Source organism: Pygoscelis adeliae, unplaced genomic scaffold (assembly GCF_000699105.1).
Source record: "Pygoscelis adeliae isolate BGI_AS28 unplaced genomic scaffold, ASM69910v1 Scaffold368, whole genome shotgun sequence".
Taxonomy (NCBI): domain Eukaryota; kingdom Metazoa; phylum Chordata; class Aves; order Sphenisciformes; family Spheniscidae; genus Pygoscelis; species Pygoscelis adeliae.
The window spans coordinates 237,564-258,142 of NW_008825301.1; the positions used below are offsets into that span (position 1 = coordinate 237,564).

The window sequence follows — 20,579 nt, forward strand, 5'->3', positions numbered from 1 at the left end:
CTCCTCCTTTTTCTCTCCCTATTTCTCTCTATCCTTTCCTTTCTTTTCCTCCCTCATTTTTGAAACAAACAAGGAGATTAAGTACCAAAACTCCATTAGTACAACATTGCAGTTGAGAATGAAATTGTCAGGGTGGCTGCTTATGGTTCCCACAACAATCATAACTTGGCTAAATTGCACATATGTATTAAGACATAAAACATAGAATATAGCAATACGGAATGTTCCTTATAACACATTATGCATGATGTGGGAGCTATCACTTTGAAAATCTTGACTTCTGTGTTTTTAAAATCTCTTTTGAAATGTAACTAATGTATTTTTTCCTTTTGCGTGTAAATTTCTTTCTGTGCCCACTGGTGATGAAAATCAGGTCGTGAATGCCATTTTAGTACCTCTGTGAACTCTGCATAGCAGCCAGTCCTTCTTCATTTAATGTTTTTGCAATGAAAACTGGTATAAGAAGAAATAAATAACAGCATGCAGTGAAATGAAAAGTGTAGAACAGTGAGCTTCCATTACGGCCACATTACATCTCAGTAAGTTCCAAATGATCTCTGATAAATGTTTTTAGAAAAACAGGTTGAAATATTACTTTCTTGGCTTACAGACTCACATAAAGGGATATTTAAATTACATTTCTGTTCTTCTGACTGGTAAGTGCCATACCACTTTGCAATCTAGCCAGCCTTTGGTTCTTGTACTGCTGTACAATTAATGGTTCCCATGCCAAGGCTATACCATGTAGATGTCAGGGGGTTACTAAAACCCTGAGCTGGGCAGACGTAAACTCACAGTGATTGCTGAAGCTAACATCACCAAGCTGCTATGGCAGCATAGCAAGCCTTGCTCTGTTCGCTAGTCCAGTGGTGGGACTCCTGTGCTTTCGTCATCTCCTTTTAGTCTGCTTCCAGTCTCATCCTTCCTTTATCCTCTTTGATTTGGTTCTGATTGAATATTTTAGCTGTCAGCCAAATGAAGACTTTCATATGTAACTTCCAGGGCCAGGAAGATTGACCTGAAACTGGTCAGGCAAGGGTCTGATTATTTCTGCTCAGTTGAAGAAGATAGCTCCATTTTCAGTGTCAGCATTACTGTTGTGCTTCAGGCTTTCTACCATCATCCTCTTCTTACGACTCAGATTGAAATCAAGAGGGGTTTGTATGGAGCAGCAAGATAGTTTGTAATCAACAGCAGGGTATTGCATTTACAATGATTTTGTTTAATTTGCTGTAATTGGAGTTGAAGTGCAGAAATCCTGTTTAGTTGTGTCTTATTATGATAAGAAGCTGGAGTTTTCATAAGGGTCTGTGATATTTTGGTGTCCTACTTTCCTTGGAGGTTAATGAATGTTTAAGAGTCTGTATTGTCCTACATTTTGAGCAACTGCAGTTTAACGTTGATTAACAGAACGCTGATAGGACTTTTACAGTTTTAATAAGAGATTTGGTTTTGTCCCTACACATACATACCACATTCTTATCTCATTTTGGCTGGTGGACTTGTTTCCTGTATTATCGTAGCTCCAAGCAGCTCCTGTCAAAATGTGGAGGATGCTGGATAAACACAGATTAAAAAGTATTTCCGTCATCAAACAGGATGCAATCCATTTCATTTTGTAATTCTATCTAAAATGACAAATTAGACTTTAAAATCATGGCTTTACTCTGAAATATTTGAAAAGCAGCTACAGCTTTTCATGGTTTCACAGGTGTTATCTTTGCAGCTGCTGATAACCTTGCATTGCTGTTGGAAGATATACTGTGAGACAGTAGCTCTGACAGCCACAACTGCAAGACTTGTTGCTTATAGGTCAAGATGAGGTTGACTGTTAATAAATCCAAATATTTTTATGATCATATACTAGCAGGGAGGTCCTAACTTGTATGTGTATTTTCCATGAGCTGGCTGTCTAACTCAACAGCTCTCCTCCGGAGAACCAAGATTCATAAGAGAGGTAGAAAGAAGTGAGAAATATTACTGTCCTTTGGGGTTTTGTCTATTTAGTTGTTCTCTGACACAAAAAGTATCCCTTAGCTATAACACTTACTGAGATCATAGGCTTGAGGTGGACTCAGATCTCCATGCATGCAGGAGTTTCTAAGGATCAGGGCTTTTCTGGCACAATTCTCAACTTGAAACGAACTTAGCTTTCCTGGTGGTATTTAGTTGAGCCTTTAATATATTGGACTGCATGGTGCATTTACATGGGTTGCTGGTGGGCCTGTTCTTGGTCCTTCCTAAATTATGGAAATTTCCTAAAGATAAGTTACTTAGGTATTTAGAGGACAACCTATACTGTGCCCACAAGTTTTCTGATTCATGACAGCTATGGACCTACTTAAAAGTAAATTACAGCATTGAACTTACTGCTAGATACTTTATTTTTGAGGTATGTAACAGTTTTATTAACTGTCTTTTCTGTTGCACTTTTAGGGGAAGAAAATGAAACTTGTTAGGTTATTCTGTATATATTGTACATGCATATAAAAGCCAACGCTCATCTGTAAGAGTTGTGAAAAATCACCTATGCAACACAGAAACCTAGGCAATAGTAACAGGAAAAAACTTCAGCCCAGTTAATCCTGTACAGCAAAAAGAAATCCAGCTGACATTCTGGAAGTCTGAATTTTAAGGAGAAGATGGACAACATTGCTCAGATATACAGCTATTTTAATTGAAGTATTTTGGAAAATAAGTAAACTCTCTAGGGCAGCTGAAGCTAATTTCAAACATATTTTGTTATAAAATTATTTTTTCAAGTCCTCCCTTAAGTTTGTTTTAAGATATTACCATAACTTTTATACTGTCAGGTGATTACTCATTTAGTCACAAAGAGAAATTTCTTATGGTAAGAAAAGTTTTGGTATTTTAGACTGGTATTTTTTCATTTCTATAATGGGGTGAGAGATTTCACTCAAACATACGGATTTGTTTGAAAGTCATGCATTATTGAAAGTCCAGTGATATTCCAGCAGAGTTGCTAGTGTGTGATGATTTACACTTGCTCCTGCTGGTATCATCTGCTAAAACTCAGAATATCTGTAAGCTTGCTTATAGTCAGCACCTATATATAACAAGTCCCTGGGTGTTTTAACCACATTTTGGAATGGAGCGTATTTACTAGGAATTTTGTGTTGGTTTGTTTTTTTTGTTTTGGTTTAATGAATACTTATAAACCAAATTTCATAATTGTTTGATTTTGAGATACTGTAGCACTTACAATACCGTTTGTGGAATAGTTCCTTTGCTTTATTCTTCCGTATGAAACTGTAATTCTCTCTTCTTTCCCTCCTCTCAGTGTTTCAAATTGTACAGTAGATACAGGTTTTTAATCAATATTCAATCAGAAGATTTGTTTTGCTATACAGTGTGTCATAAATTAAGCAAAACATACAGTAAGCTAGTTTTACTTCTTTTATTGTCTTTTGCAGAAAGTTCTCAGGCAGGTAATTTTTAATGTCAGGAGAAAAGACAAAGGCATAAATTCTTGCCATTGCACTTTGACTTGTTGCAATAAAACATGCAAAGGTAAGGTCTTTTTTATTAGGAAGGGTGATTTGCAAGAAGGATCGCAGTTCCTCAGAACTGGACTTACAGTGACAGGAGTGGTTATTGACTTGCCCTTTCTTGTAGTTGTGTCATGTTTCATCAGCCTTTGAAAATCTTGAGGGTATCAAAGTAAATCCTGAGGCTCAAATAGCATAGCATTACATATTAAGAAGTATTGACCAAACAGATTTTGTATTTCACACAAAATGATGGTTTCAGTTCTTGCAAGGGGAAGGTCAGCCTAGACTCAAAATATGATTAAATAGGTGAAAAATACTTCATTCACAGGTGGACTGGTGGATTTTGGGGGGGGGGGGGGAAGTCACTGGATTACATGGTTGAATACCACTAAAATATTCATAACCAGCCAATATGAAATTTTAGTTAAAGAATTTAGTGCAACTGAAGTTCCAAAGTACTCATTAAATTCTGAAATCTTAGAAGTACCTTCCTGAATTTTTATGAAAGCCTTTTGTTTTTCCAAAGACTGTTAAATGGAGGTCCCATTTAATAGTCTTGTTTAAGGCCCAGGCTGGGACCCAAGCCTGGAAATGCATCTTTACTTTAAAGAATCTGTAGCATAGGGCTGTCTTTGATATATATAAATTTGTCATAGTCAGTTAAGTCCTACCACTCCCATTTTTCTTCTTCAAATTTCATAAAATATATTCTCCTCTACCATTTCAGTATTGGGCTTTATAATCATATTTTGTTTACTGTATGATACTGAGCAAAGCAATGAAAAAAATGTGATGATATGGCCATTCTGCAGTGGAAATTGAATATATTACAGACGATGGAACTTTGGTCCTGCACTGCTCTCCTGTAATTTAAATCTCAGTATTTTTAAATTGTTGATGTAGTTAGTGGTTTCCAGTGCCAAGTAAGACGGATTGTTTCACAGCAGGTAAACACAATTTGGGGTATTATAGAAGTTTTCTTAAAATCATATTTGAACTTGTGGAGACTTCAATCTGTATAACAAGATTTAAAGTACTCAAAAAACCCCTCACTTTTTTCTGATTGTTTTTTCAATGTCCTTTTTGATTAAATATATATATTTTTCTACTTTAAATTTAATAGGACACATTCCTTGGAGACATTGGCTTCAATATTTGATTTCTGCTGTGTATTCATTGCTCTCTTTTGTCAGTTTGTGTGTCATGAAGCTTTCTGGCTGGGCGTTTGTGGAGTGGCCAATTACACTTTTAACAAAACTGCTTAGCGCGCTCTCATACCTATGTCATAATTTCTTCCCTGAAAACTACAAACAGATATTGAAACACTTTTTTCCACCTTTTCTTTTGTTCATAATGTCACATGGAGCCTGGAATTACCCACTGGAAGAGGCAAACATAATGCAGAAACCACAGGGTTTCTGGCAAGATATTTTCAGAAGCCAAAGCTGCAAGTCTATGAACTGGCACTGCTGGTTCTGTAAACCTAGTTTTCTGCCTTTTCTCTCTTGGCTGTTGTAAGTGCTTTTGAAGAGGATTTCTTCCTCTCACCGGCCATTGGGGTGACAGTATGAAATACCTGACTGGTATTTTATAGTTGTATTTTTTTGTTTTGTTTCTTCAGGAACCGATTGCAATGTCTAGTATATTGTACTGATGCTGCTCATGAGGAAATGTGATGTATATCAGTACATATCTTAAGATGGGTTTTAACATAGAGGGGGAATCTCTAACAATATTTTTAGAGATGGCAAGGGAATTGACAAAAGATCTAAACGTTGATTTCTTCGTTATTTCTACATGTGAACATCAGCTGAGGATATTTGGCACTTAAGTGCTTGGAGCATTGCACAGAAATGTGTAATGGTTTCATAACATGCATTCAATCATGAGCCATTTTAACTTCTAATGTATATTTACAGCCGGCATTTTTCTTTTTGCTTTTGAAACCATGGCAATACAGAGCATTGAATACAATCCGTAGCATGCTTAAGGCTTCTTTTTCTAATGTGTGGTACTTACTACTTAACTGCATTGCCTGAGACCAGCCAAAATGGGACCAACAAAACGGGATTAATGTATTTACATAACTAAAATACAAATATGCATGTACTAAAATGTAAAGAGCTATAAATTAAATACATAAAAGGTACAATTTTTATAGAAATACCTATATATTTATATCTATTATGTGCTTATAATTTCTCTGTCTTATTAGGACAGTAAGATAACGTCTCTGCCTTAATTTTCTTTTTCTTCAGAAGGGCTTCAAACAATGAGAAAACACGGGGACGTGGATCTAACACGAAGAAGTAGTCATTCTCAGGAGATTCAAAGTTAAAAACAAGGGGCATCTCCAGATTTGATTGGAAATTGCCAAAATCTTGTCTATACCTCTTGCAAGATTTTAGATAGAATAGTGGTGTCTAGAAAAATAAGCTTACTTGATAAGATTTTTGTCTACGTATACTGTTCTCTCTGGAAGTTGCCCTCCTAAGTCTATTAGTATCCAAAAGAAGCCATCAACTAAGCATTTGTATTCCAATATATTTTCTGATTAAACACAATCAAGAAGAAATTTTAGGAGTGTTCCTATGTTGATAAAGATAAATTAATAAAATAATATAATAAAATCATAAAAGAATCTTGTATTGGGAACTCACAAAGGGTCTAGCCTTTGTTGCCTTTGGCAACAGACTTGAGCTATAACTATGCAAAATGATTGGAATAAGAGCTTGGAAAACCTACTCTGCATTAAAACAAGCTTGATACCAATTGTCTTTGAATATGGAGAGTATAATTGCATAGTTTCCGAGCAGCAAAGTTAAATGAGGGGGAAATATCTCATGATGTGTGGGGGTTTTTTGTTGTTGTTTTTTTTGAACCTTATATAGATTTATAGCTTTTTTTCTTTTTCTGGAAAGAAGAATTTTTCTTTAGCTGCAGCCTAGTTTTGTTTCAGAAAATGGTATTGGGACAAATAGGAATAGGTACTGCGCTTAATTGCGGTAATCAAAAGAGACTTTTGGAGGGAAATAATCTATTTCTTTTTTCTTTCAGTTCTTATGTGAAAGCTTTTTGCTGTTTTGCAGTCGGTGTTTGTCCACAAAGGCAATTCTAGTGGTTAAGCGCAGGTCTGGTTCATCAGCATAGTGCTGCTTTACTGTTAGCAATTATTTTCTTTTAGGGTTTGCCAATTAAGTTAGCGCTAGTGAAAATGCACCTAATTTGTCAAGAAATGGCAGGATGAAATATAGGGGCCATTATATAAATTGGGAAAGAAGAAAAATTCGGGAAAAGCATATGTGAGACTCGGTGATACTTGGTCCATTCCTGCGGCATTTTCGTTCTGATTATGCCTCCATCCACTGGTGATGTTGGAAGAAGTGTAAAGCAATTGGTCGTAAGTTATGGGCCATCCATGTCCTGAGTATTATGTATTTAAAAAAAAAAAAAATTTGCTTTGGGAGAAGCTGCATAGAATTTTTTGTGCAAAGACTATGTTAGTAGTGTACAAAATTGTTTTCTTTCTTTTGTTTAGGGTTTGGTTTTTTGGTTTGTTTTTTTTTCCACCCTCCTTGAACTCAACTGGTTTGTGTTTGGCACAATTAGTTATTAGCAAATGAGGCATGATGGCTTAGCTGGCCACTCATTTATTACCTGTGGTATGCTTAGACTGAATTCTTCAAAGGTATGTATGCTCAAAATGCAGACTCATGGTGCTCAGGTTTTCTAGTAAAGTCCTTAAGCTTTAGGAGGAGCTGAGTGAAGAAATAGGTTAAGTTGAGCTTATAGTTCCTGTGTATAAAGCAAAATGGACTTAATCTGTGGTTACCTGAGAGGATAGAAATGTCAAAGAGAAGGCATCAAAGGAAGAAAGAGTAGGGATAGCTTGACTTAAAAAATGTTTCAAGAACTCCTGCATTAAACTAAAATGTATATATTGTTCAAATTAAAATGAATGTAAGCTATATATTATTTCAGATTTCATTATGTATAACAGCGTATCACAGTGTACCACAAACGGCTTGAATTTTCTCACCTAGACTGTGCTGGATACCTGTAGTCCCACCACTTCAGTCTATGACAGCTCCCAGACTCTGCAGTAGCTCTGATTGCCTTCAGCACTACTGAGACCTCTCTGTGGGGAACCCAGGCTCGTTTATGCTGTGTTGTTGATCAGTGTTTCACACTGAAATGATAGTATTCCTTCTGGGATATCCATGTGATATTCACTGTCTTTTAAACTGGTTCTAGTGTTTGTGAAAACAGAGCTCCTCTAAGTGCATTCACCACTGTGCATCAATGGGTGGAGGAACATCTGTCCGCACAAAGTGCAGTCCTGGTGGAGGAAGAGCATGAGAGAGATGTAAGGAAATGTTGAAGCAGACTGTCAATTGATAAAAATTAGACTAGATGTAGAGAGTAATGGAAATGGTGTATACCTGTTTAACTGGCGATTAAAAGGAATTGGCTTCTTTACATCGTCTTGTTATTTGCTGTTAGGTTTACAAATATTTCCCACAGGAAGAGAGAACTACCAAGAAATCGGGAAAGCTATTTAAAATAAAGAACTGCTATTGGCACAAGAAGAAAAATATACAAAGTATTTGATGTATACAGTGGGGTAATGAAGAAGGTGACCTGCCAAGGCAGTGACACCTGGAACAGGTTCTTGAATGTCCTTACAGTAAGATTAGTAGAGCATCCTCCCTAGACCTCCTCTAATCTTAAAATAAAGCTGTTGATCTCTAAAGAGGACTTTGTGATACCATTATCTTTGGTAGCTGAGAAACAGACCTGATTATCTGTGAAGATGGGTTTCAGTCCCCCTTTACCTTTGAATTGTGTATTTGCCTGTGTTGGCTATTGTCGTCATTACAGGATTTGAGGAAAATTACTTTTGTGTATTGCAAGGAGATTTGTGTGTGTTGAAGGGATGGCTGGGAACCACTATGTCTCTGTGTTTGGAGTCACAGGAGCTGTGCTGTTTTCCACCACCTAACAGTCAGACCAGCGAGTTTAATGGATTTGATTTTAGGGAAATTTGTCGGGTATATGTCTGGGAATGAGATACAAATTGGCGTGTTTGAAATACGCAAGGCTGTGTTGAAGGCTGGGCTAAAGCAAACAACTCATTGTAAGGGTGCTGATTTTGTACATCTGATTAGCTTCTTAAACGTTTGGGTGTTACTCTGTTCCTAGTAAACACGTGTGATTGACACTTATTAGCTAGATCACTCAAAGCCTCATACCTTTTCATGCTGATCCTGGACGACTTCAAATGGTCATTGTGACAGACAAAAAAGCATTTTTTTGAGCCTTTTTTTAAGTATTAAAACAAAACAGGCTCTCCCTTTAGGCGATCTATATTGTCCTGGGTAAAGCTTCTAGCTTTGCAGAACTACAACAAGCTAGAGGGAACGTCATCGTTATTACTTGGCTGAAGATGATGACATTGACATGAGGTCTTCTGATGGGGGATTAAAGTGGAAAATATTGGTGGCAATCCGTTAGGAACAAGAGGATCTCTTTGAAAAAAGGAATCCGGTGTAAACCACAAAAAATTGCTTTGTTTCTGGGTTTTGGGTTTTTTGGTTTGGTGGGTTTTTGTTTTGTTTTGTTATTGGACTGTTCTCATCCCTGCTGTAATTTGTAAATATTGGATTTCACATGCAGGTTGGGAGGAAAGCCAGTACTATTCCAAGAGAGAGGCTTCAGCTGGGATGCTGCTCCTCATGTCATCTAGTTGTCTCTTTTAAAAGACAACTGGTTGTTTCATAGGATCTGAAATCCAATCCAATATATTTCAATCCATCCCATTTTCATAAAATTTGACCACTGTTGCCACTGATTGTTGTTTGCTGGCATGCTTAAGGTGGGTCAGTGGCCTCTGTGCTGTTGCTTGTACACAGATTCTCGTGTTCCTACAATTCCTGGGGAAAAAAAAAATTGCATCTGCTAACTGACAGTCTCTGTTAAAATGCCAACAGTAAATGAGTCTAAATAACCTTTTACCTGCAAAGGTCTGTGGCACATAGGAGCAGAAAATGTAGGCAATCACTATATCTGGTTTTGTAGTGATGATGGAGAGAGGACAAAGTGAAGACAAGAGGAGGTGGGAAATAAGGCTTCAAACATTTCCTTTAAAAATATTTTTTTTGCTGTTGTTTTTTAGGGTTTAGTCTTCAGTCATTTAACAACCTGTGAACTTGTAGGATTCCACTTATTTCGCAGCCTTAATTTTTATTTTTTAAATTTTTTTTCATAGTAAAGCATTTTAGTGTGGGAGCTGCCATGGATTATTATCCTGCTATGCTAATACGCAGAAGCAAACTTGGCTTCCAAGTGCATATGTGTATTTCTGTGGGAAATGTGGGAAAATGGTGAGAAGGAGCACATAATACCACCTGTCTAAAGACGCAGGTCCTGAAGACTAGCACTGACAACTGAGTAGTAGTGTGTTCAAACTAAAACTCCAGGATTTATTTTACTTGACTTTTTTGGGTTTGGTGGTGGGGTTGTTGGTGGTTGGTTTTTTTCTGTGGTGGGCTGGGTTTTGTTTGTTTGTGGGTGGTGGTGGTGTGTTTTTTTTGGTTTTGTGTTTTGGTGTTTGTTTTTTTTTTTTTGAACAATAGGTTTTATATCCTGAAGATTTTCTTTGAAGCCACCACAGAGGGTTGAAGCATTTGTTTTCAGTGTGAAACCTGAGATTTGCATAGATTTGCTTGATGGTAGGAACTGGAATTTTTAAGTAAATGTCAAATAACAGGAAGCTTATGCTTTAAGCCACGAGAGTTTGGCAACATTGAGGGCTGTGTGTACTGATAATCTTAAGATAATGCCGTAGTCCATTTCCAGTGGTTTCCAGGAATCTGACGAGTGAGTTAGCAATAATGAGTCAAAGCTGTCTTTATATGTATGGATGAGGTATATACCGCATAGTGGAAATTGACTGACATTTCTGCTTCCGGCTCACGGGCTCGGACCTGCGAGCCATTCATGCCAGTGGAGAATGACTATGGGATCAGAATGATCCTGACGTGTAGGTACCACCGACATCTGCCAACTTTCAGCAACAGGAGCCGTTCAGGCTCAAATGATTTTTACCTCTGTGCTTAACAGCTTTATTTGGGGAAAAAAACCTTGGATTTCACAGGGTTCAATCCTGCCTGCTGCTGCTGCCTGCTCTTGGTTAAGAGTATGCTGTTTGGCCTTAAAGGCTGCTCATCATCTCCTCCGAGACAGACATGTTGATACATACTGGGAGCTTAAGGATCTCAAAATTCCTCCTTTGGTACGTGATACCTTTGAGACCATCAAAACATTCCCTGATACATAATACAGAAAGGCCTTACTCTCCTGTGGTGGGCTCTTAGGGTTGTCAGATGTGTGTCTGTTTAATTTCAGTTGATGGTCAGCTATCAGATGTTCATTGAGGAGGACTTTCTAATGTCTTTGCTCATTGTTCTGTGCTTTTTTGACAGCTGCTCTTCTGAGTATATTTTTTTAAACTCTTGCATTAAATTAAGTGTATTCCTTCCCACAGACTTTTCTTAGAATCTGTGTGGTATGTGTTGTACGAACGTATGTGACCATACGTGCCTTCTTCAATCCCTTTCTCTTTGAGCTCTGGCAGTAGCTGCTCAAGCTCAGTAGTACCCTCAGCTTCTAAAGTGAAAATCCTGTTAATAAAGAAAGCAATCTAAGAAAAAAAACAGCATTTCCATCCCACAATATGTGCTGATCAGCTGGTGGTTATAAATGCTGTACAAACAGATTATATTTCCATTAAAGTGGTTCTACAAATGGCTTGGTGGGCACCTGTATTTTCTGTTGCATTGCGGTGTGCAATACTCAAGTTGCTTTAAGGAATTAGAGGCTGAAATTTTGCCGCAAGCTCCTGTAGATCGCTTCTAAGATCCCAACACCCCTATGAAGTTTTGCTCACTTGCAAATAAAGAAGGTTGGTTTTGCCTGGCAACAAGCTTTGCGGTTTCTACCTGAGGATCAAAAACACAAGTGCATTTGTTCAGCCTTCTGCGTCACTTTGGTACTGAAGGTTTTGACAGTCAAATCATCGCTGACATTTCTGTTAATGTGCAAGAAAGAGAATAATCCAGTATGTTCTTCCATAGCAGTGCTGTCACTGCAGGACTGACAATAGTAAAAGGTGCATTCATCACTGAATAACCAGATATCCTGGAAACGCGTGAGAAAGAGAGGTGTACTTTTTCAATCAAAATGTCTCACTCTTAATGGCTATTTTCTGACTGATTTCCTTTTTGCTATTTATAGTCTCCCTGAAGTATTTTATAGAAACCTGAGTCCCATTGAAAACCCACCCAAACAACCAGAAGTGTATTTTACGTATTGGAGTATGTAAATGATTAGTCATCACTTGTAAATTGCCTAATGGAGGAGGAGGAGGAGATTTATATTGAGGGAAGGTGAAGAGCTCGATTGTGACTGCTATATGTCTCAGTTTTTCCTGCCTTCCCCCCCCCTCCGGAGGATCATTATGAAGGATTTAAAAAAACCCTCATCCTAAGAAACATTGTCATTGCGGGTTTGAAAAATGGTAGCTGCACACTGTAAGCTTATTTTCCACTTGCTTATGTTTTCTTGGGGAAATTTATGGGTTTTTTTGTTGTTTTAATTTAAGATTCTATGGTTGTCTTGTAAATTGCCAATGAAAAACGATGTTGACATGAGAGATTTTAAGTGTAACAATATGGGGAACTCAGTTTATGAAGAAATATGTCTTTGGTAAAACATGATAAGAATTATGTTAAGCATCTGCGGCACAAGACCAGAAATGCTGTTTATTGGAGTCTTGGCAGATCTCTTCAGTAGCTAGATATGATACCCTTTGGTTGGTTGGTTTGTTGTCTAGTTCTTGTTTTGCTCTGTTTGTTTGTCTTATGAATAGTTAATTCGCAATGCATGGTAACACTGAAGAATCCTGAAATAATTTTTGTGTGTCCTGATTTTAGTACAGATACCTCTTTCTCAGTGGGTTTGGGAGGGTTTTGATTGCAACGGTCTGTCCCCTGGCTGGCTGTTTTCCGGTTAAAACTGTGATGTACTGTATTTCCTTGGTGTGGTTTTTTTTGTTTGTTTGTTTTTTTGTTGTTGTTTTTGGCTGACACCCCACCCCCCGCCTTTCGGTAGTGTGAGGGAAAGGGTTAATGGAAAATGGTTATGAGGGAAGGTTTTTCAGTCAGCGGTTTATTCACTCCTTTCTCGCTGAGTATTGGCTTCATGAAATACATTTGCATGTGCTTGAGTGCTTAGGCATAATTTTCCATATTTTTCCTCCACTCCCATTGCAGTCTTTCAAGTATGTTTGTCAATGAGATAAAATTTCTGAAAATGTCCTGCAAGAAATACCAAAAAGCGAGTGGGAAGACTTACTTTGTATTACTCTGTACAAATTATTAAGTGGTTTGAAGAAAACAGATATTTTTGTGTGTATTTAAATTTGCATGCTGGCGGTGGTAGTTTATAGAACTGCGTGCTGGTCTCCTCTGTGCGCCTGAGCTCCCAGAGGGAGCACGATTTGATTTTTGTGGAAGGCTGAATTCCATTTCTGGCACATGAAATTCAGTTCTTTTAACGTGGTGAGTTCCAGTGCGCTGCCACATACTGTACAGCAATTGCAACCATGTGCAATTTAAAATGTGCCTCAGAAACAAGGAGTCTAATATTAGAGTGAGGTGATTTTCAGCTTTTTTTTTCCTTCCCTCAAGTAGAATGATATGTGTTTCCTCTTATTTGCTGTTTTTGTGTATTTGCACTAATTGCTTCAACCGTGATTCATGTGCGAGCCTTGAGAAGAGGTGCCTGTTGTATCAAGACAGTTCGGCACATGGCCATGGCTTGTAAATCAGTCCGACTCATCTCAAAATGCTCCTTTTCTGTCCGATCAGCTATTCAGCTGGCAAACACAATCCTGATGAACAGTATAAATCACATTGCTGAGGCAACTCTTTTCTTCAGGTTTATTTTCCAAACCGTAACCTGAAGATCTCCTTTTTCCTCCTCACACAGTGCCTCCAAAGAAAGTTTTTTCTGGTGGCTGTTGTTCGGGGAATAGGATTTCTTCCTTCTCCTCCTCCCATTCTTGATCACTTCAACTTTTGTTTGGCTTATTAAATTAACATCTCGATTCACTACCCTGGCAAAGGAGGTCACTTTCTAAAAGCACCCACCTAGCTTCTTTTTCAATAGTGTTTGACTTTTGAAATTTTAATCGGAGCAGAAGCCATTGTTAAAAAGCAGGCAAGTCCTTTTTCCTCATACCCTCATTGATTTCTGTTGAAGCAAACAGATGAGCTTATATATAAATATGTATATATGCTTTTTTTTAATGAAAAGTGCTGGAATTCACTAAAAAAGGTTAAAATTGAAGTGAGTAATCTTCAGTGCATAATGCAATTGTTAATTTTAGCTCCTTGCGTAGGAGCTGTTATGACTTGAACAGCCGGCTCTAGCCTTCATTAGAGAAGAAGCAGGCAGTTTTCAGACAGGTGGAGCTGGATCAAGCTGTGAAAGTGATTTGCTTGAAGCTGGTCATTAGTGTTAGAAATCTGGTCCTATCTATTGCATCCCTAACCTGTACCATGATCATTACTGCTGTTATTATTTACTTTTCGTCTTTTTCCAGGTTGACTATGATCCGTCAAATTCTCTGAAGGACCAGCATGGAGATTGGCACTCTGAACTGTTAATGGGGACATGGGACTCACGTTGTCATTGATCATTTGTGTGGACTTAACCAGCGAAGAGCAAGAGAAGACGCTAGAAGGACAGTGGGAATTATAGCAGTTTTTCAGGTAAATGGCTGCCTTGGTGCAGCTGATAAACTATGAGCGTAATTGTTTTTGTGAACACTGTGTAAGCATGTAGGTGAGCTGCGGGGGTAATACGCCCGTGAAGAACTTGTGCATGTGTGTGCATTTCTTGATGTAAGTCCTTAACAAATTAAGGGTTGTTTAACAGACCAGTTTCAGGTCTTGCCATTCGTCGTGTTTTGAATTTTTAGCAAAGCGCTTCAAGTTTCAGTTGTAACTGCAGAATAGTCAATACCATGGGACTTCCTGGGGAGGGCGATGGGAGGAAGGAGAACAACCCAAACCTTGAATTGGCTTACTGTGAGCTTCATATTCCAGTCGGTTTATTTATGAGCTGTGTAGCTTCATTTCTTGTGAAATCCACAATCCTTCTCAAATAGGAAGATTATGTAGGAAAGGTTTTATTATTTTATTTGCTTACAGCGTTAAAGCAAAAGCAAAAATTGGAAGAAGTAAGTTTTTAAAACTCAGTAGGTCTTATTTTTTTCACTTAAAACATAGCTTAAAAAAATGAAGGTAAGTGATATCAGATCTGTTAAATGTAAATTACAAGCTGTAAAAAGAAACGTGGCAAAGTGTGGTTTTGCTTAATAGCCACTGTTTCATTGTTGAGAAGTGGCAAGGTATTGCAAAAGACCCTTTCTGAAATAACTCGCTTTTCTCAACTGCAGTTGTTTTTCCTGAAGATACTCCTTAAGCCAAATGGATGGGGAAAGAAAAGTTAAATTATTCATGAGTCTCATTTGACAATTGATCAGTGGGGGAGGCTTCAAAAGGGAGCTGGGGGGGGGAGAGAGAGAAAAAGTGAGAGAAAATAATAATAGGCTTTAACTTTGAAAAGCCTTTAAAGCTTCTGTACAACAACCCATTGTGAGCTGAGAGTAAATGCGGTTTGGTTAAGATATCTTCATTAGAAATACCTGCCAAGGGCTTCCTGTAGGATTTTCATAGTGCTGGAGTGGCATGAGGTTTGGGAAGAGGCTTAGGATTTTAATAATGGAGCTGTCAGTTTGATGCCTGAAAACGTTGACCCTGAGAGCTTTATTGCCAAATCTAGATTTCATATTTATATTAAATTATTACTTCTTCAAATATATATGTATCTTTTTTAAACTGGTAGTGAGCACCATGGGCTTCTGCTATGTACAAAAAACATGGTTGAGTGCTAAAAACAGTGTTGTTGCTCATGCTTGGTTTTTATTTCTGTTTGTTTTGGTTATTCTTTTTTATTTAAAAAAAAAAAAAATCTAGAGGAGGGGAGCACCGAGATGCCAGAGACCTGGAAATCTGAATGGGTCCTTCCTGCATGGTGCCGCTGAGCTCTGTAGTGGAGAGTCCCTCACCGTCCCTGCCTGCACCTCTGCACTCCTGGGGCTGGGCTGGGAGAGACAGGGCTGGGGAGTCGCAGCACCTTACCTTAAATCTGCTCTCCACCAAGACCATTTAGATCGGAGCTCTGCTTGTTTAACCTGACGCAATTCTGCTGTTAGCCAATATTGTCGATTCAGTACATCTCTTCAGCTGGGACATACGTAGCTTTCCACTCCTGAGCTGCATTATTTTGGTTTGTTTGTCAAAGGAAATGAAATTACTTACTTGGGAATTAAGGGGGGGAAAAAAAAAAGTATATTCACCCCCAGTGTTTTTTTGTGTGTGTGTTTGTGTCGTGATATCTTGACCTTTCAGGTCACCAAATCTTGTTATTTTAATTTCTGTCTGGAAGAATGTCTGAGCAAGGTAAATTGAACCAGGAGACAGCAGAGGAAGCTGTGAAAGAGCAGGAGACTGCCATCTCAGAAGTGAACCCGGACAACTGTATCCTTAAATCTGAAAGCTCGGAAGTAGAGGAGAAGGAGGAGAAGCTGAGCGATGCCAAGACAGAGCTGCAGGTAAGATAGGAATAGTGAATGGGCGTGTTAAATATCAGTGTGTTACCATTGCCTTTCCATTTCTATGATCTCTTTCATTGCCTATGCTTCCCCTATTTTTTCTCTCATAATTTTGAGACTGTTTCTCTCTCTCTCTCTCTCTCTCTATTTATTTATTTATTTATTTTGGGTCCTTTTATCTTACTAAAAAATAAATGCTGTTATTTGTTATACCTTTCAAGCTCTTTAGGCTGCTGTCCATGTTATTAATTTTTCTGAGAAGTTAATTCCTAGACGTCTGTGTTAAAGCTTGGTGAAATATTTGACTGTTTTCCCTCTTTGGGGATTTAGAAAACTACCTTGATCTCATGAATTTACAGGTAATACTAATGAATAATTACTTAATGTGTGGTTTGGTTTGTAGGTGTTACTGCCAACAAAAAGTTGTTATGCAAAGCCTAAGAAGGTAATTTGATAAGAAGACTTTATTGGATGAGGGGGTTTTAATCCTTTTTGCTCAATTGAATATAAATATAAAGGGGGATACTACAATTTAAGAGGAATTTGGAGAGGGGGAGCATTTACTTAAGTATGCCTTTTCTTACATTTTTATTACATGCAAAATTTACGGAACACTGTGCAGTGTGTTTTTGTTATTTATACCTGTTCTTAAAATGAATAAAGTGAGCAGAGATGATTCTTGGTTTTCCCTGCTCTCCAGACTGGGTTTGGGGAAGTTGTTTTTGCAGTCAGCAACTGATGAAAATATCATTTAGGAATGATTTAGTCTCTATTTATTGGTAATGCTGTTGTCATGCACATTTTCCACTGAAGTGATAACTCCTGCTCTTTTTTGCTATACCCAGAAACGAGGGGCAAATCAGAACCAGCAGAAAAAGAGATCCAAGGTAAGGGTCCATCTCTGTTTGGAATTGCATGCCATGGTAGGATAAAGAATTTCAATCAAATGTCTGTCTGCAATTGGAATGATGGCCTTTCATCACTTGTGTGGTGGTTGGTTTTTTTTGTTTGTGGTTGGTTTGTTCCCCACCCCATAATCTTGTTGCAGAAGGCAGAGGACTTCCTCTAGATAAAATGTGTCAGGCTCCCCTTTATCCATCATACTTTTATGCTGTGTGCTTGTGTTAGTCAGCCTGTGTGCTTGTGTGCGCCACTGGGCAAGGAAAAAGCTTGTTCCTTTTGCTTTAGTAATTAACGTTTTTGTCTGAATTTTATTTTAATGGACTAATCTTGACATAAAGAAGCAGAGACTGACTAGCTCCCTAAGGAGGGGGAAAAAGGAGCTTCTAGGAACAAAAAAACCCCTCCAAAACCTTCTTTTAATTTTCCAAGTGCAGATCCATAAAACTTGCACACTTTATTGTCCGTGTTCCTTGGATATAATACTACTAGAAGAAGAGGGGGGGGACAGGACCAAAACAAACAAACAAAAACCCCCAAAACCAAATGGAAGAAGGAACCTTTGAGCTTAACTTTATGTTAAATTACCTTCAGTATTGGATTATCTATTCTTTTCTGTTAACGATTTTTGGTGGAAGGGGGTGAACTGTAGCAGAAATGATAAAAAGCAAAAAGAAACCTACCACCTCCTATATGGCAAATGGCTCATTGCTTAGAATCCTTTTCTGTTCGCATCAAAGGCAGATACAATTTTGCTGGGTGGGTAGTACTTACTTGGGATATTTAGGGACAGCTGGTGTGTGCAGCTTATGTGACTTTGAGGTCAGTAGTAGTGTTCTCTGTTTTGTTTTCTCTCTCTCTCATTCAGTCAGGAGCTAAAGGAAAACTTGTCCGGAGTCTTGCCGTGTGTGAAGAGTCATCTCCTCGCCCGGGAGCAGAAAATATTCATGATAATCAGGTACACTTGCAATCATTTCTGTTAGCTGCATGGTTGACCTCCATGTTCAGTTGCATGATTATGTTACTTAATTGGGCATTTAACAATGTCTTTCTTGGGGGAAAAATTTCATCCAACAATGAACACGTTTTTATGAAGTTATCTGGTTTAGCGTGAACTTTATTTTGAAATACTAGTTTTATACTATATCACAGGGTGTTGTTTGCTTTTTTTTCCAGACCCCCTGAAAATTTCAGCAAATGGAAAAGAATTCAAAAGAATTCAGATTTTAAAATAAAAAAAAAAATAGTAACAATCAAAAAGAATATTAATATGTTCTTTTCTCTAAGGCTATCTCTTTCGAGGCTGCACCAGATACAGTTATGAATATATGCTCTGGTTTCTGGTTCCTCTGAGACTCCAGTTCATATCAGTGTCCCCCTTCACATAAAATTCACAGGTTCTTTGCTCTCTAAAATACCTTGGTAGAGCCAAGGATGCCTCCTACTGAGTGGCATTCATTTTTTAAACTCTTGGTGTAGATTTTCCGGTATCGAAAAGCGTGTATTTGAGTTTATCTGTACTGGTAGTGTTGTATTCCCAGCAGCTGGTAGAGTTCTGTCCCCTGCACCCCTCATCTTGGACAATAACACTGGTGGCAGTCTTTGTAGACTAATTCCAAAAAATACCCCAAAAAGCAAAAGTAAAAACCTCAAATACTCTTCTTTGCTTGCCTGGTAAGAGCAAGGCTTAAAAAAAACCAAAACCAAAATATCATGAGCACTGCCTATAATTTATGAGATGTTTATATGCAAATGAGATCAGCCATTGAGAGAGCTTGAGCAAGTGACTTCTTGTGAGCTTATCACAAAAAGTCACATTTAAGTGTACTTTCTCACAGTTTCCTCTACTGACTTGAAAAGAAACAAATCCAGCTCTCCTCTTAGCTCATAAGTATGGAGAGGTTTTTCTATTTTTTTTTAATTTTTTTTTTTTTGAAAGACCAAAACCCAGGTTGTTTAGCAGGGGGATGTCTACATGTTCTACTGCTCTACAATGATGGTTATGCAGTAGATGGGCAGGTTATTTTATCAGTTGTTCTGTTGTAGGTACGCGCTTTCTGCTTAACTTGCGTTACTCAAAATGCGTGGCTTTTGTTCTGCTTTCATTTGTATTTTCTATTGTTTAATGGAGAATGAAAAGGAGAATAATAAAAGAGATTGTATTAAGCATCGCATGGTAGTTTATAATGTACTGCACAGGACCTGTATTAAACGTCAGAGAGACTGGCAGGTTTTGAGGTAAAATCTCTGTCCGGATTGCACCCTGACACCAGGCAGAGGAGAGGTTCCTGTTACACACAGCCTCTGGTCTTATCTGACTTTGGCCAGCTGCGGCAAAGATTTCTTTGACCATATCGAAACATTTGTGGGAGACAAAATATCTCCCTGTACCCCAGCATCCATTTCCTAAAGACACAATTGGCTTGGTGTAGGAATTGCACTTCTGCTGTTGCTGACCTTTTACTAATGAATGCGGCTCAGCTTTGCCATGGAAAGCTGGACCTGCAGGCTCCTCCTTGGACTGGCTGAAAGATGAAGTTTTGTGCCAACCGAATTGCTTTGCTTTCACTTTAGAGAAGAAAAAGCTTATTTTCGGTTTGGATTTTTTTTTTTTAATTATTATTTTATCTTATGGTTTACAAAGCACAGGGAATTAATTACCAGCGAATGTACAGTACATTGCCAGAACTACTGAGTATGGATTGTACTGCAGACTTGATGTTTGTATTTATATTTGAATACTTGCCTTCATTTTCCTGTATAGGGAAAAAACTTGTTTACCTGTATTACTTGATCGTGAACGCTTACCTGATGGTTCACTATGTCCTTACTTAAAAGGAATGTTGCCTTTAATGTTATACTGTTGACCAAGAAGTGTATTATTGCAATTTGAACATTTATTTTGTTGTTCACTATACTTACCTTGTATCAATGTATTTATTAACATTGTATTTTATTATTGAGAAAAATCAATAAAAATCTAAGAAAATATACAGTAGCTTGCTTTCACGACTCTGCAGCCCTTTTGTGTGTTTCTTCTAGTGCAAATATATAAGTATTATGTTACATGTAAGACAGTATTTACTGTATGTTCATATGTGTGCTTATGTGTAAAGTCTGTCATTTTTATTTTCATGAGTGCATTTTAACAACCACTGTGAAGGTTAGGATTAATATCCTGGGAACAGCATGGCCAGTTACATTTTTCTCCTGTTTTGAAAAGCTAACGGCAGAGTCGCTTTGCTCCGGACAGTGCAGGGAATCAGAGTTACCCTTTGGGGTCTTTTGGCAGTGGTTGATCCAAAGTTTGTTGTCTAAATGAGAAATTGAACTGCCATTTGAAGTGAAAGAAAGCAGGCCTAACGTTAGTCCTCTGAGTGCAACTGAGCAGGTTAGCAAATGTTTTTCTATGTATCCTTACCTCA

At 38.0% G+C, this 20,579-nt stretch overlaps 1 protein-coding gene across 1 annotated transcript in view; it reads left to right on the forward strand.

Annotated features, from left to right (window-relative positions):
* Window positions 1–20,579, forward strand: part of ARPP21 (cAMP-regulated phosphoprotein, 21kDa) — a 203,078-nt gene that overhangs the window by 84,740 nt on the left and 97,759 nt on the right. The window contains exons 3-6 of the mRNA XM_009329989.1: window positions 14,179–14,347; window positions 16,052–16,254; window positions 17,100–17,141; window positions 18,023–18,112. Coding sequence (XP_009328264.1) covers window positions 16,090–16,254; window positions 17,100–17,141; window positions 18,023–18,112 — 297 coding nt within the window. The 5' untranslated portion in view covers window positions 14,179–14,347; window positions 16,052–16,089. The remainder of the gene's footprint in view (window positions 1–14,178; window positions 14,348–16,051; window positions 16,255–17,099; window positions 17,142–18,022; window positions 18,113–20,579) is intronic.